Here is a 15,905-nt window from a genome sequence, read left to right on the forward strand (position 1 = left end):
TCCAGTGCTCAAAGCTTCAATATGCAGAAGCTTTCAAGGCTGAAAAGCCCAGGCTTTTGCCTTTCCACCAGTAGGTCTTTGAACACCTCTGGGTCTTTGTAATAGCAGCATTTGCTTCATCATTTCAGTTTCTGCATGAGTCACAGTTCCCCTCATGTACTACTTTTCCTTTCCCACTCTGCCTCAGAGATAAGAATTCAGTGTCCCAGAGCAGAGATTTGAGAAACCTCAGGCAATGGATTCATGTCCAGAAAAAAAATGAATCTTATCTACGACAAAGAGGGAAAAGGAAGGGGGCGAAATATGTTTGTAGTAAAATTGTTAAGAGACCAAATCGGTGCCTCCTTAGGAAGTTCCTGGGATGTAAAGCACCAATTAACGTGCACATGATGTGAAATATGAATAGGCCAGGGCTTTGACTCATCCCCCAGTACAAACCAAGTGAAGAGTTTGAGTTGGCAACACAAGTAGCAATTTGAAGAGGGAAAAGGAAAGCCTTTCATTCTATCTGGATGTGCCTCCAGCCATAGCAGAGGGACAGAGGAAGTCAAACAAGTTCGGAAATGCCAAGACATGGAGATGTGACCTGAGGGTGCCTGTGGTCTGCCTTGGCCACATGCCAGAGCACGGCCCCAGGTCCATGCAATTATTTCCATTGTGAATTCAATAACCATTGCAAACTTGCACACACGAGCAAGGACCTCAGACTAGAAAGGAACAATACACACTTCAGCTGTGGACCCCCAAGCACTGGGTCATGCTAATCAATCAACCCACTCAGTGCCTCTGGCAGAGAAATGTTTTTAAAATATTTTAGGAGACAGGAAAACGATCAAATTGTTGAGAAAGCCACCAGAACTGGTCATTCGATTCTTTAGAAGATGCTAGTTCTACCTGTTTGTAAGGGAGCTGAACGCTGGGGACATGGAGAGGTAGATGAGTGATAAGTCCTTGGCTGTGACCTCCAACTGACCCAGGTAAGACAGCACCAATGCCCCGTCCTGCCTGGCTGATTGATATTTGGGACCCAGCAGGGTTGGTGTTCAGGCACTGAGGACAAACCAAAGCCATTTTTGGTGCTCTCTCTATTTACAGCTGCAGCACAACCAAATCCATCAAGCAGGAAGAGGAGTTGTCACTGTCACATCCCGGAGGAAGACTGGGCTGACTCAATTAGGAGACGTACACGAGTATTGATTATTGCCAAGTACAAATTCTCTCTCCCTCTCAACTATGTGGTACTGTTAGTTTATTTTCCTCCTCCAGGTTATTCTTAATTTCAAAATAACACAATTGTTGTTGTTCCCAATGTACAATACAAATTGACAATATAATATAGCTTGTATTACCACAGTCCCTACTGGCCTCTGATGAGTTAGTAATTCAACCATCTGATTTCCTCATTTTTTTTTTTTTCCTTTTTGCTTGTGGATTCCAAGCTCTCTGAAAATGTATTTCTTGTTTACATTCAAAGCAAAGCCACCTCACAGCCATAGGATGTCTGAAAGATTTTTCTTGCCCTTCAACTCTACTATAGAGGAGGCTGGATCTGTTCCAAAGATCTTCTCCTGTAATCGCAGCCATCAGTGACTTATCCCCAGGGAAATTTATGCCAACCTCTCTCTGTATGCTGGGACAACTGTTTTGGAGGGGGCAGTAGAGCCTGTGAGCTTCCTGCCTCAGCTTACAGGTTGGCACTAAGCAGGGAATGGATGTAGCAAGCTATGGTGTGCCAGGACCAAATGCATCTCCCTACAGACCTGTTTCTCCAGGTGGGAATCCATCATCCCTGCCTCTGGAAATAAAGCCATTGGAGGATCTTGCTATAAACTTATGAGCCTAAAAAAGGGCCTCCTGGATCTGAAAATGGAGATCTCACGGTCCTGCACTCGGTCAGAGCAAATAGAAAGGTTGAACTTCCTACGCAAGCATCATCACTCTCCTGCCCTTGTAGTGCAATTTGGGAGCCCAACTTCTCCCACACCTGCAGTTTCTTGCATGGAACTGGCAAAATGCACCGACTGCTTTGAATAAGCCTAGGGACTCAGAGGTCCCATGATCTCACCAGAAGATATTAAAATTCTTCATCTTCCTCTCGCCTGATGGAAGAGGTATGAACTGTGCTTGGGCCAGTTAGAAATTAAACCATTTCCAGTGTATAACATCTATTGCTCTCCTTGGGGATGACTCAGGATGTGAGTTACACATTTATGGTGGAATGGTACTGGAGAGGACAGCAGGGCCAGCACTTCAGTTCTGTATTTATGGATATCATCAGAAAAGTTTTATTGGATACATATTTTGCATCCCTCTCTCTGGAGGACTTTCACAGTATTTTTGTTCTCTTGCTTTCAGTAACTGATTTTATACATGTATGTACACAGAGGGGATGTGGGCAAGAATTCCTCAAAGTATGGAGAAACAGTGATTGTTTCCCACTTGACATAGGGAGGGAAAGCACTGAGCATCTCAGGTGCTGGTTAACCTATAAATGAAAAATAAGGAAGACAAGGAAAAGGAATATTAAATTATGTAAATGCTTAGGGGAATCATATCTTGGCTCATATACAAGTCTAAGCTGCTGCAGGAAAGAAATGGGAAGACTGGGCTGGAGGAAATGCGACAATTGGTGTCTTCCCATGGAAAGCAAGGGAAAACCTTCAGCTTCCATAGAATGGAAAACAGCTCCACTTATAAAACAGTTTAGGTCAGATTAACACTACATAAAAACAGTGATGGGTTTTGCCCTCAAAACCAAATAGCAAAGCAAGTCCCATGGTCAAATATAGTTTATCCACACATGCAGCTGACACACAGCCCTGTAAGGGTTGTTCCCATTGCATGAAGCTCCTGCTTTATTGTGAAGAAGGAGCTGTAGTATGGGGAGAGCATCCACAGAGATGGAGCTTGCACACTGGTCTTTCTCCTTCAGACAGGAATCAAGTCTCTTGGGAACACGTATTGGATTTTTGCAGGTACAGCCTCCTTCATAATTTATGGCAGGCTGCCTCAAAACCTCCCTGGATGCTTTCCTTTTCCCCATGCAGACATGTAGGACCCAGGACCAGTGCAAGAAACGTCAAATCCCACAGCAGCTCACTTGTCTGATGGCAAGGATGGGTACTGACACATTTTTCTCTAGTCCTGCTGTCTCCAGCTTCTCTGTGGGAGCTGATGCTGCAGGACTCATCTTGCACTGTTATGTAGATAAGTAGAAACTCCTCTCCAAAGCTCTAACGTGCCTTCCAAGTCAACAGGAAATAAACTTCTGCAAAGAATGCTGAGTTGTAAGGCTGGTCCCAGCTGGTTTTGGGAACACTGTTCTGTTGGAAACCATATTTCACGGTGTTTAACTGTGACAGGATTTTCTGAAGAAGGCCAAGCATGTGGGAACATTTCTCACTCCCTGGAAGCTAATGGTTGGTCCTCAGCACAGATTTACAATTTAATTGAAAAAAATGAGAGAAAGAGAAGAAATTTTGATTAACACTGCTCTTAATCATCAAAGCTTTGGCTGGGCATCCCCTGGTTTTGCCAGCCCAAGTCATAACATGTATTACAGGACTACAGTAGAAACATCCAGAGAGGAGAATAAAGCAAGAATGAGGCAAAGGACAGTCTCACTTACTCAGGAGTAACTCCACGACATAAATAGCTACTTCACATTTATGAAGATGTGGAAACTCAGCTTGTCCCAGTGCCTTCTCGACACTGAACATTTTTCCTTCCTTCTAATCTTTAGGACCTTCCCCAGCAAGCCTCCCTTCAGGCTCCTATTTGTAATATTTGCATGATATATCAGGAAACATCTCTAAAAAGAGACATCAGTCTATGGCATGGAATTCTCTCTGGGAAATTATCTGCTGTGCTGCAGGCTGTGAAGGGGAGATCTGTTACCATTCAAGAGCTGTCCCATTCAAAAACTGCTGAAGCAAAGAGCAAAAATTCTCTGAGTCAACGCTGAACCAAAGTCCCAGCCAACATCAGGGAGCCCTTCCTGTTAGAAGAGCCTCTTTTCAGATAAGACTTTCATCCAAGGTTATCTGAACATTTGCAATCAAATGGCATTTTGTGCTAACATTAATCCTGGTGTCCTGGCCACATTCCAGTTCGAGTAACAACCTTCTGCCAACTTAAATTCCTCCAGAGGTTTCAGTAGGATGCAATTTTTTCCCTCTTTTCTGTATTCTATTTCTGGATAGTTAATTCTGGACAGTGCAAAAGACTGACCACATTCTAACCCAGCACCGGTAGCACTTCACTTGTGAGAAAAGTGGACCTTGAAGTGAGAAGGACCAAAATGCTGCATGAAAGCACATTATTAATAATAAATGGCTTTTACAATGCATTTCTACTTTTCTTTTAAGTTCTGGTATCAATGGAAAATGTAGAGCTGGAATACTATTGAGATCCCTGAGAAAGTTTATTGGCAATCCCAGCAATCGGAACAGAGGAGTGCATTTTAAGTTGTAATCAATACACTTGTGACACAAATGAAAGGGAGATGTTATATAAGGAGTTTTTTCCACTGGAGAGAGCCCTGACAGCCAGTTATTGCACTGAGGAAAGGAAGTGATCCAGATGGACTCTCCGTCACACTAATGAAGCCATCTCATAACTGTAACAGAGACCTCGTGTATCTGCTGTGACACTTAGCAAATCCGGGCATGAATAAATAACCAAAGTCCAATTGAATTAACCTCCAGCTGATCAGCCCTACTAAACAAATTATCCTAAACTCTGAACAAGATTAAAAGGACTGGCACAGGCCAGAATCATGTGGCAGGAGTGTTAATTCAGTTTAACAAGTTTAAACCTAATCCCTCGGTGTTCTCTGATTTCAGGGTTTCAGGGCAAACAGGTTCTAAAATGCTCTTGGAAGGGTTAGAAAGGGAGGCTCGCATGAAGTTGAGAATAAAAACATGATCTCAGCCTGGAGTCACCTAAAGAAACAGAAGAGGAATTGCCAGTGCAGAGCAGAGAAGGACTTAGGCAGAGCATTTCTTACAGAGACAGAAGAGGGTAGGAAAATGACTTTGATTTCCTTATGGAATATTCCAACCTCATTTCCAGGATGAAACTTAAAAGGTTGATAGTACATCTGCTTTTCTTGATTTTCATGTTTCTTGTGCAGAAATAGAAGATAAGCACCTACGAAATAAGAGACAATGCTTCATTTTAATGCCATTTTCTCCAGTATATAATTGTATTTTTCTCCTAAGAGTACATTTATACTGTCCATCAAAAGCACAATTCAATTATCACAAACTTCAGTTCATTACTTAGAATGGCACTAACAAAGAAACAAAGTACTTGTTTTTTTCTATGTTGATTCATAAAAGAATTTATGTGGTCAGTTAAAATTAACTTTAAACTTCAACTTTAATAGACTCAACATTTTGCAGGGTTTTGAAATGTTAAACCTGCTTCCAAGAGAAACTATTTATTTGATTAATTTCTAGACAGAGGAGGAGATGTAGTAAACTCTACAAGTTTTCTGAAACGGAGATAACCACGATTTGAAACTCTTCTAAATACAAGTTCCTGCAGTATATGCACGTGCCTAACAAAATCTTTCCAATCAAAAACTTCCTCATACTTGTATTTCCAATTTTCTGTCTTAGGTAAGTCCTTCAATACAGCTCCCAGCTCCCAGCTTCCTATAATCTCACACTTCTTCAGTGAGTCTGGTTAGTATATGTACAGAAATCTGTCTCTCTACAGCCCACAGAAGAGCACCTGCTTGCATTCTTTTGCCTTGCCATGGAATGTCTTTATGCAGGTCTGGCTTGGATTCTTTATTGTCATCTACAGCATAACTGTAGCTTTATGTGCTAAACTTCAGCACCAGATAGGATGTTCATTTTGACTAGATGGTAAAGAAATTTAATGTACCAGGAAAGAGGAAGCATTCAGACATCAGGTATTTTCACCATCTCCATCTTCAACATCCAGAAAGAACTTAAAAATCAGATAGAGCCAATCTTCATCTAATATTCAAGAGTAATTCATTATACCCAGGAATCATTTTGGTACTGTTTCATTGGCAAGGCACAGAGTTGTCCACTTTGTTGGGAAATGCCTGAATGCTTCCACATATTTAAGTTTTGCAAAATGAATACCTCCTGTAATTCTGAAACTTCTGTTACACAACCCTCGAAATGGAATCATGACCTATCACTGTGTACTTTGCTATTATTTATGCAGTATATAAATGCAAGGTAAATATTTATTCTCATTTTCCACTGTGTGCACTGACTGATATCTCCCAAAGTTAACAGCAGCATTATGAACTGCAAATGATGACACATTGTCAAAGTTGGAACCATTTGGTTAGATGCCTCTTACATTTTCAAATATTCCCAATGCAATTTCATAACTGTCTTGAACATAATGAGGCAATGGATTTTTCCTCTTTCAACAGTGTAACAATGAACAACTATTAGAACCACTTTATTATTTCCTGAGTTTGAAGGATCAGTGGCCACAGAGAAAATATGCCCTTTTCAACCAAGTTTTTAATTGTTTTCTCACTTGAAAGAGGAGCTAATTTATTACTGGCAGCGCAGAAGGCATTTGTCTCATCAAGATATATCGTTCTAACTATGGGTGAATTCTAGACAACAACACTATTTAATTTGCTGTCACAATTAAGTGATTTATAGAACTGACTATACTATTAGTATCATACTAATACTCTCACATTCTCTTGTTGCTTCTGCAAGAGCCACGGTGTTATTTGCCGTGCTTTCGCACTTCTCGGGAACAGAGGGGTACGAGTTTTGTTCTTAGAAGCTATGCCACAATTATTTTTGCAACCCACTCCATTTGCATGTTGTCTTTCATCTGACAGACCCCCGCGAGCACCTAAAAAACTCCTACATAAACTATAGTGAGCTTTATGGTAATTACTGCTGTCTTTACTGATCCATGGAAATAATTCCTTCAGCCACTGCAGCAGTACGAAACTTCTGCTGTTCGCAGGGTAGATCTGCTGATGGATGATACCATCCACAGGCGCTGTCATGGTCGTGATCTATGTAGGGCTGTTACTTGACAAATGAAAATTATGTAAACAGTACTCAAACTCAATCTTGCCTCATGATGACTCTGTCTGTTCCATACCCCCTGCCTATAGTGTCCAGTACAGCCAGCTGTTATCTCATGATAAATACCGGAGATAAAATTATCATCAGACAGCACCAGGTTGGCTGCATGATGTAATCCTGACTCTTTTAGGTAGCTGGAGCTCTTTTAGCTCTCTTAGGTAGTCTGGAGTGATGCTGGAGATGTATTTCACACATTTCCAGAATGTCATTTTAATTTCAGTCGTTCTTGAAAGTAATTTCTGGATAATTTTTGCAAAGAAATGTAGGATGTGCTGGTTTTAAAGGCACTGAATATATGAAAACTACTGCTGTTTGAGATCAAGTACCCAAGAAACTGCTTTCAGCAATGTCCTTCTGCAGGTGTGACTTGCCTCATCTTGCCAGGCTCTGCAATCTCAGCAGTAGCCCCCTCCTGAAACTCTCCCCCAGCACCAAGGTTGCTCCTTCCTCCTTTCTCCTCCCTGCCCCATGGATCTGTAATCCTCCTTTCCCAGCCTGCACAGCAGCTCAGAAAACACCAATGACACAGCATAACAAAGTCCTACAAGGGCTGGAGTACTCCTCTATTTATAGGTCGCTAAATCTGACTAAAAAAAACTTCCAGAGCTCCAGTCACATTGCTACCTAGATGTTTCCAGGCCCAGCCAGAGCGTGCTGGATCACTGCCATGTTTTTAAATCCTACCCCGTACACTGAGCTTTCGCAGGAAAATCTGCTAGTGCTCATATGTGGGCACTTACTATTGACACAAATATTAATGAACATTCCCATATTGTTTCCTTACTAAGTTGTAAGTGCAAGAAACAAAAACAACAGCATGACCTGACAGTCTCAGGCATGTAAAGACATCCAGCATTTCTATTTCAGATGGGCAGCTGAGTGCAGCTCACACAGAAAAGAAACAATTGGATGTGTTATGTGTGGGGTTTTTTATTAAAAGACGGTTGTTTTGCCGGCTGAATTCTACAACTGGGGAAAAAAAAAAGGTTTAATCAAAAACAAAATAGCTTGGAGCTGTTTTGCAATGCCTAATGGATTGGCTGAACCTTCCCCTTACTCACACAATCAATGAAATAAGAGAAGTCCCACACAGTAAGAGCTGTGTAGACAACTTCAAAACAAGCCAAACCCTTAGACTTGTCTCTCGGAATAAGAATTGATACTCTCATTATCCCAGGGAGCACAGAAAAGGGACCAATGCACAAAACAGCCAGAATCCCCTCACCTCCCTTCAAAATATGAGCACAAACAGAGCCTCAGAGCTTTAACCCTGAGAATGCTGTTCAGGTATCACCTAATTCTGGACACGTCTGAACTCCTCAGCTGCTCACACTCCAACTTCAGGCTTCCCTGCACACATGATGTCCCATTTCTACTCATGTGCAGAGGCAGCTGGGCTGTGGTTATGTTTGGCAGGCCCATACCTATGTCAGGCTAAGCTCTAGAAAGCAGGAGATAAACCAGCCAACGTCAGCCACAGCACGTGTGACTCCTGACTGAGGAGAGCCAGGTTCTAAGCCACGTTTCCAGCGACTGCAGAGAGAGCCAGGCGGGGAGACACAGTTGTTGGGGCTAAGGCTGGTCTCTGAGAACAGCCCCGGGTGTGCTCCTCTCCCTGCCTCCCCCAGGGCCTCAATCCAGTAGTATTTTCTGAACAACACTCTGCTAGACTATCAAAATGCAGTGAGGATGGCTTGAAAGGAGAAATCCAGGGTATGGATTTCTGCCATCCCTCCTACTCCTTTGACACAACAGCTCCATGGAAAGAGTTGCTCACACAACCCTGCACCACCCACGCCCCCGACCTTGCTGTGACAGCAATAAGGGGAGCAGGAACATTCTGATATCGTCTGGCCCGAGGAATGTACTCGCAGGCAGCTCTGCTTCACGTACCTGATTTATAACAAGGGTCAGAATAATTCCCAAGCAGCTCCTGCATCAGGGAGCAAACTAATTCCTTTCCTCTCTCCTTGGCTGCGCAGCCCAGGGCCCAGCTGCACCCGAGGTTCCAGCTCACAGTCTATATTCTGCATCATAAAAGATACAAGAGAGAAATCTAAACTAGAGAAGTAATAACCTGTAAACTAATAAACCAACCCAGCACTTTGATAGTGAGGCCCTCCCCAGAGCAGGGATTATTAATGGATGTTCTGAAACACTGTGTGTCTAGTTTTCGAGAGAAGTGGGAAACATTTCTGATGCTCTAAGGATCTTATGCATTTGTTCTTATAAAATCAGTTCAGATAAATGCAAAGACTAATATAAAAGCAGCCTCCTTCCAGTCTACACACACAGAGGCGCTGAGGCAGTTTAAAAAGAAGAGTAATACAAAACTGCTCAAATAAATAATAATAAAGGTATAAAGCGGCAACATTAAGAATAGCTTTTCTTGTCAACGTATGGGGCTGCACAGTCATTGATTTTGTCTCATAATTGAGATAGTGATATGCACAACTTATGTTTCTTCAACAGTGAGTGCATGGGAATGGAAGAAGGGATCCTGAAATTCTGCAGAATCTCCAGCTGAGAATTTGATGGCTCTGACCTGCTGTCTCGATTCTTTATTTTCCCTGAACTGTAAAATGGGGTATATTAATAATGTGTTATGTCAAAAGACAGCTTATGAAGCTAAGTGTAATAATGTTTGCAATGTGATTAGGGATCTTTGGAGGAATAGTGCTGTAGAAACCAGGAGTGTAAGTGTGCATCCAGGTCTCTCTCAGCCACAAAATGCTGGGAAGCAGATGGCAGGCAGACAGACCCCTCAGGAAAGGTCCCATTACCTGCCACAGTGTGTATTCTCAAATCTCAATCCCCTATATGTCACACAGACAATAGGACTCTTCTCTTTAGTTCATTTTTTTTAATGTATTTACTGCCAGTGATGAAGATTCAGTGCTTAGTTACTTCAGTTTACTATATCCCACCTCAGCTACATGCCAAAATGAGACATCCAATTTAAAGAAACTGTTAAAGACAACTTTTTCATCCCAAACTAATGCAAAACAGCGAAGAATGGTGAATCCCTGTAAATCTGAACAACAGCTTTTTGTCCTCCTGACATGTAAAAAATAAAATGGAGTCTGGTGAGGATGGCAGGAAGAACTGGGTCCTTTGTGTTTCCTGAAGTAAAGTTACTCTCTGGAGAAGGCAGAGCAGGAATAAACTTCTTTATGAGTCAGGAGGTTTTACTGACAATAGCTGCTATTATCTCTGTCAAACAGGCAAAGTCTCGAGTGATTGTGGTAAGCAAGAAAGAGGAATGCTGTTTATTCACAGTGCTGGAAAACAGACTATTTGCCAGACTGCAAAGAGTACCGAAAAGGTATCGAGCCTCTGTTTGAATTAACCACAAAAATAACCTGCTGAATTAAAAGCTTTTCCGTGGACCTCTGCTGCTCTCTAACGGTGCCTTCCAGGATTCTCATCACAAAGTCTATGCGCTCTTCCTGTAGTCAAGTTTTGGTAAAACTTTTAATGCAAAACAAAAGGAATATTCATGAGGTTCTTAAGATATGTTGCCTGAACTGATAACCCACAACTCAGGCAGCTATTGCTGCAGCCACAACTGGGATATTTAGTGTGTGGCGGGAATGCCAGTAAAGGAGAGCTAAAACATAGCAATGAAGGCTTCGAGCATACATTAGATGCAGCAATTGCAAGAGTCTGGAAGGTTGCAAACCTCTGAGAAATCCCAATTTTCAGGGCTATGTATAAATTAGAATACAAAACTATTATTCACGAGTACTAGTATTACAAAGAAAAACGTTAGCACCAGATCAATTGTGTGTAATTAACAGAAACTAATGTCTGCACCCGGGACAGTCATGTTTGGTTTTGCTCTCTTCACAAAAGTGTCCTTATTTTATCCCCCACAACAGCTCCACTGGGCAGCTGCCATCACTCACTCAACCACGGGCAAGGCTATGGGAGCCATAGCCCAAAAACAGCCTTATTTTCACAGAATCACAAAACAGTTTGGGTTGGAAGCGACCTTAAAGCTCATCTTGTTCCAACCCCCTGCCATGGCCAGGGACACCTTCCACTATCCCAGGTTGCTCCAAGCCCCGTCCAACCTGGCCTTGGGCACTTCCAGGGGCGGGGAATCCACAGCTTCTCTGGGCAACCTGTGCCAGGACCTCACAACCCTCGTAGTGAAGTTCTTCGCAATATCTAATCCAAATTTCTCTGCATTTAGTTTAAAAACATTCTCCTTCGTCCTATCCCTGTCTTCCCGTGTAAAAAGTCGCTCTCCCTCTATTTTTATCAGCCTGCTTTACAAGCCACTTTTTTTTTATTTAGATGGGAAAGCACGCTCAGGGGATTAAAGTGTGACCCAACAGCGCCCAGTGGGTGGGTGCAACCACATCCCCTGAGGAAAAATCAGAACATGCAAATATTTGCAGCCCCGCTGCGGCCCTCAGGGTCACCTGTCCCCTCACGGGCCTGAGGAGGGGGAAACGCCACCCCCTCACGGCGCTGCGGGGTCCTGCCCCGGGACTGCCCCAGCCGCGCTGGGAAGCGGCATAGAACGAGGAGAAAACGGTGGAGGAGACGGCGTTGGGGGAAAGGGCTCCTCCCCGGATCCGGGGCAGGGCCGTTGAGGGACCACGGCCATGAGCAGACGGGGGGGGGGGCTGGAGATGGCGCCTTCCTGCGCGCGAGCGCGGCGGGTAATGGCGGCGGCGGCGCTGAGGGGAGGGGAGGGGACGGGCCGTTGAGGGCAGCGGCCGCCCTGCGCCATCGCCCCGCGCCGGCTGAGGGAGGGAGGAAGGAAAGGAGGGAAGGGAAAGGCGCCGCTTCCGCCGCGGCGGGGCGGGCCTGGGCGGAGAACGGCGGCACGGGTAGGGGCGGCGGGGCCGCGGCCCGGCGGGAGGGGTGATGGTGGCTGTATCTCTGTTTCCCTCAAGAAGAGTCTGGCCCTGCGGGGCCCGGGGTGGAAAGCGGGGCTCGGGGTCCCCTCCCTGGTGCATTGTTCGGACGGAGCCTGTCAGAGCCAGTTCGGCCATGCCGGGGGAGCGATGCCATCGCTGCGAGGCTGCCAAATATCCCCCCCTAATCAGGGGTGCGCTGTCCCGCACTAACACGCACCTCCGGATGCTCCTGTGCTCTGAAACTAACTCAACCCAGGGTGTTTCAAATGATGGGGAAGGATTTGGGCTTTTTACAGCCCGTAGAGACCACGTTCGTAATCTAACGTTGTGTTACTGTTCTTGCCGCTCCGTTCCCTTCCGGCAGCGATGGAAGCGGGTCCCATCGTGACGTCCAAGCAGCGGGAGGAGGTGGTGCACGGCGTCCCCACCGAGGTGGTGTGCACGGCCTTCTCCAACTCCGTGCTCGTGGTGGTCACCCAGTACGGCAAGATGGGCACCATCGTCTACGTGGACCCCAACACCATCGGCGACAACGTGGGCAGGCCCTCGCTCACCACCAAGGTGCTGCTGGGCAAGGATGAGGTGAGAGCGAGCGGATGTGCAGCAAGGATAAGGGGGAAATGTAGTAGGTGGAGCCGTGCGAGTTGCCAGGGAGTTGATGAATCACAGCAGTTAGAGCAGTGTTTGAACAGTGATAAGATTAATTTTAAAATATCTTCTGAGGCAAGAGGGGTTCATCACAGAAGTATGTGCGCTCGTCTGCTGTTTGACATAAAACTTTAACTAACCGTCAGTGGTTTGGGGATCTGTTGTTTTGTGTCCTGCAGGATATGGATTGCTTCTCTGTGTTTATGCAAGGTTTGATAAAGCTTTGTTGATTTAAGGGTTGCAAGATCAAATGTGCAGCCATTGATAACCTTTTGGGTTTCTGTTCCAGTGAGTTTGTTTTTCTTTTCAGGTCTGTTTTGTCACCCCCATCCCCCCACCCAGTGTATGCCAGCCCCATGATGGACTTTAGTTGCCCTCACTTAAGTGTGCCTGCCAGCACTTTCCCTTGATAAAGTTTAATTTGTTTTGCTTCAGCAAAATGAGTTTTTATCAACCATTTCATAAGGCTGGAGAGAAAGCAGAAGAAAATGTGTTTCGCAAAGCATCAACTGGTCAAGAATTAAAACAGAAAGTTACAGAGCTACCTGCTTATGAGGCTTTCCATCAGGGTTGAAGCTATTAAATATTACTTGCTAGCTTTAACTAGAAAAACTGTAGCAACACAAGTTCCTGATTCTATCCACAGCTTCCCCTTGTGGAGTTCTTTTTCTTCAGTAATAGCCTTCCCTTTCTGAATAGGAGATGTTTTGTTTTTCTTTTGTTGGTATGATATGTGCTAATTCTGACCACCTCCACCCCCAAGCTGCTTCTGTGTTTTATTTGGAAATGAATGGGAAGTGTTATGTTTACTTCATTAAATTCTATTTTTAAATCATTTTAACCAACTAAACCGATCTAAACTTTAAGAAAAGGCTTTCACTAGTTTGCTCCTTTCCTGCTTGTCACTGTTAACATCCCTGTTTGGGATGGTGCACACTTCCAAAAAAGACTGGTATTTAAAATCAATCACACTCATCCTTCTGACAGATACACAACTGTGGGTGTCAATGAAACCTAGACAAGCTGAGTGGTTCAAAGCTGTGCTGGATGAGGTTCGGACTGGACATTAGGAAGTACTTTACTGAGAGGGTGGTCAGACACTGAAACAGGCTTGAGGGGGTCGATGCTCTGAGCCTGTCAGTGTTCAAGAGCCATTTGGACAATGCCCTGAATAATGTTTTAACTTGAGTTGGTCAGGCAGTTGGACTAGATATCCTTGTAGGTCCCTTCCAGCTGAAATAGTCATTGCTGTTCTAGTCTATTCTTGTTAAGGAAACCTTACAAGGATGGTTATATCTCTTCTCTTCTTCAGCCTCACTACTTATTTCTGGTTTTCATTATTCTAGTAAAATAAGCAATATGCCTGTTACACAGGAATTCTCTAGGAATTGCAAAAATAGCAGGGTTTTTTCCAGAGTTTGTCAGCAGAACATCCCCTCTTCAGAACAAGTTTTTAAACAAAAGGTTGTACTTGCAGACCTCTTTAGAAGTCTGGCTCTGATGGAAATAAAGACATTTGGATCCACGGCATTTCATATAATTGGATATTGGTGTCATAGTTTGCGTGGGAGGATTAATGGAAGGAAAAATTCTCCACACTGACTTTCCAGTTTTTCCTGACAGTGCTAAAACTCAATTCCAGTGCAGCAGTTAAGTTGCTTCAGGGTGGTTTGGGTGGCTGTCATTCATGGGTCCAAACTCTTCCCTTTTAAGCTGGTTGAGTTTCTAAAGTTTCCTGTCCTATGGCTTGGCTTTGCTGACCATATTGGAACCACACAGCAAATGCCATGCTCAGTCCAAGTCCAGGATCAACAGGTTATTGACATCATTCCTTGACTCTTCCTCTCCCAGCTTGTGTGGGAGGGCTCTCCCATCTGTAGGAATGTACATCTCTGTCCCCTTTGCTTTTCAGCCCCTCGTTCATGTTTGTGCCAAAAACCTGGTGGCGTTCGTGTCACAGGAAGCTGGGAACAAACCTGTTCTTCTCGCCATGGCTTTAAAGGACAAGACCATGGAAGGAATACAGGCTCTACGGGAAGTGATCCGAAGTTGCCAAGTGTGGTGAAGTTGTGCCATCTGGATTCAAGGAAACGATCTCGAGTCCATGACTCATCACCACCTATTTAAAAGGACAAGAAATGAAAATGATGAAATGTCTTTGTGGTGGTTCTGGACGTACTGAGGAATTTGATGAATTTTTCTCTACTGTGTAGAATATTTGTGAGTTTTGTTACTGGGACAGGTTTGCAGTCCATATAGTCAGTGACGGGACAAGAACAATTGTCTCAATACACAAGAGAAGTGTTATTTTTACTGTGTTGGGTGGGTCATATATTTTGGAAAGGGCTCAGCTCTGCACTTGTGTCCTCAGGAGCTGTAGATGCCAAGCTCTGTAGCTGCACTGTACCACAAAGGGGGAACACCCAGTGCAGAGGGAATAAAAGAAACACTGACAAATCTAATTTTACCTGTTTTCTTTTTTCTCTGTGAAAATCACTTCAATTGAAATACAAGCTTTCGTAAAAAGTCAACAATTGCATAATGGGAAAGATTTTCTTGCCTGTTTTTAAGGAAATGAGTCCTATATGACTGCTTTTGTCCTTATGTCAGTTCCTGATGTAGTCTGAATCCATTTTCCACTTTCACTGTGATTTTAAAGAGAAGCAGATAATTATGCTCTGCAAATTTCATGAAAGCTGATGTGAGAGTGGAAGACAGGAACCCAAAATAGTGGTGAGAAGAAGACAAAATAATCTCTGCCAATGGATTACATGGCATCAGCACATGAAAGAGGCAGAACATCCATAGGTTGGACCACCTGCAATGAGCAGCTGTCACAGGAGACTTGGGGACAGACGGTTTGGGCGAGGGTTACACCAAGGTGTTTCTGCTGAGTCATTGACAAAAAGTGTCAGATGAAGTTGTATGAGTTGATGCAAAGCTTAATAGCCAAACTTTTGCCATTTGCTTGGAAAGCACATTTGTTTTTACCTCTCCTACAAGAAGAAGTAGTAAATTTTTAAGTGAGCTGTTACACACTATTGTCACTTATGAACCTGACAGCACAGATGGAGGCCAGGTCTTGGATTCTGGGAAGGGAGGAGCTGTGCTAAGACCTGTTGGTACAACAGAATCAGCACAGAGCCTGTGCCTGCCCCGTGTTGATCCAGCTGCTGGGTCATTTCTGTTGCTAAAAAATCCCCTAGAAGTAGAAAAGCAGAAAATGGATTTCGAAAGGAGTCTTCTCTGAAACAAGGGTTATTTACAGCATTTA

General features: G+C 44.0%; 1 protein-coding gene and 1 long non-coding RNA gene across 6 annotated transcripts; one reads left to right on the forward strand and one right to left on the reverse strand.

The window, feature by feature from the left end:
• On the reverse strand, nt 1-12,559 carry LOC113990648. 3 transcript variants are annotated; one of them, XR_003541687.2, is made up of 3 exons: nt 12,201-12,559; nt 9,003-9,136; nt 1-5,151 (listed from the first exon to the last, which is right to left on the reverse strand). It is a non-coding gene; the product is annotated as an uncharacterized LOC113990648 (long non-coding RNA). The 3 variants fall into 3 exon arrangements; XR_003541688.2 differs by lacking the exon at nt 12,201-12,559 and adding an exon at nt 11,540-11,744; XR_003541689.2 differs by lacking the exon at nt 12,201-12,559 and adding an exon at nt 10,472-11,078.
• On the forward strand, nt 11,584-15,093 carry PSMG3 (proteasome assembly chaperone 3). Of its 3 annotated transcripts, none has more exons than XM_027726245.2 (3): nt 11,584-11,654; nt 12,348-12,565; nt 14,544-15,093. In XM_027726245.2, the coding sequence occupies exons 2-3, from the start codon at nt 12,350-12,352 to the stop codon at nt 14,694-14,696; spliced, it is 369 nt and encodes a 122-aa protein (XP_027582046.1). In that variant the 5' UTR covers nt 11,584-11,654; nt 12,348-12,349; the 3' UTR covers nt 14,697-15,093. The 3 variants fall into 3 exon arrangements, with proteins under 3 accessions (XP_027582046.1, XP_027582047.1, XP_027582045.1); XM_027726246.2 differs by lacking the exon at nt 11,584-11,654 and adding an exon at nt 11,766-11,782; XM_027726244.2 differs by lacking the exon at nt 11,584-11,654 and adding an exon at nt 11,848-11,953.
• The last annotated feature ends 812 nt before the right edge of the window (nt 15,094-15,905 follow it).

This window comes from Pipra filicauda, unplaced genomic scaffold (genome assembly GCF_003945595.2).
Source record: "Pipra filicauda isolate LSUMZ 115617 unplaced genomic scaffold, ASM394559v2 scaffold129_size2064235_pilon, whole genome shotgun sequence".
Classification (NCBI taxonomy): Eukaryota; Metazoa; Chordata; class Aves; order Passeriformes; family Pipridae; genus Pipra; species Pipra filicauda.

What these genes read in the sequence shown, in the direction of transcription:
- PSMG3 (XM_027726245.2), top strand. Translation starts at nt 12,350, where the DNA reads ATGGAAGCGGGTCCCATCGTGACGTCCAAGCAGCGGGAGGAGGTGGTG. An exon ending in TGCTGCTGGGCAAGGATGAG is followed by an intron (nt 12,566 to 14,543) that starts GTGAGAGCGAGC and finishes TTTGCTTTTCAG; the next exon opens with CCCCTCGTTCATGTTTGTGC.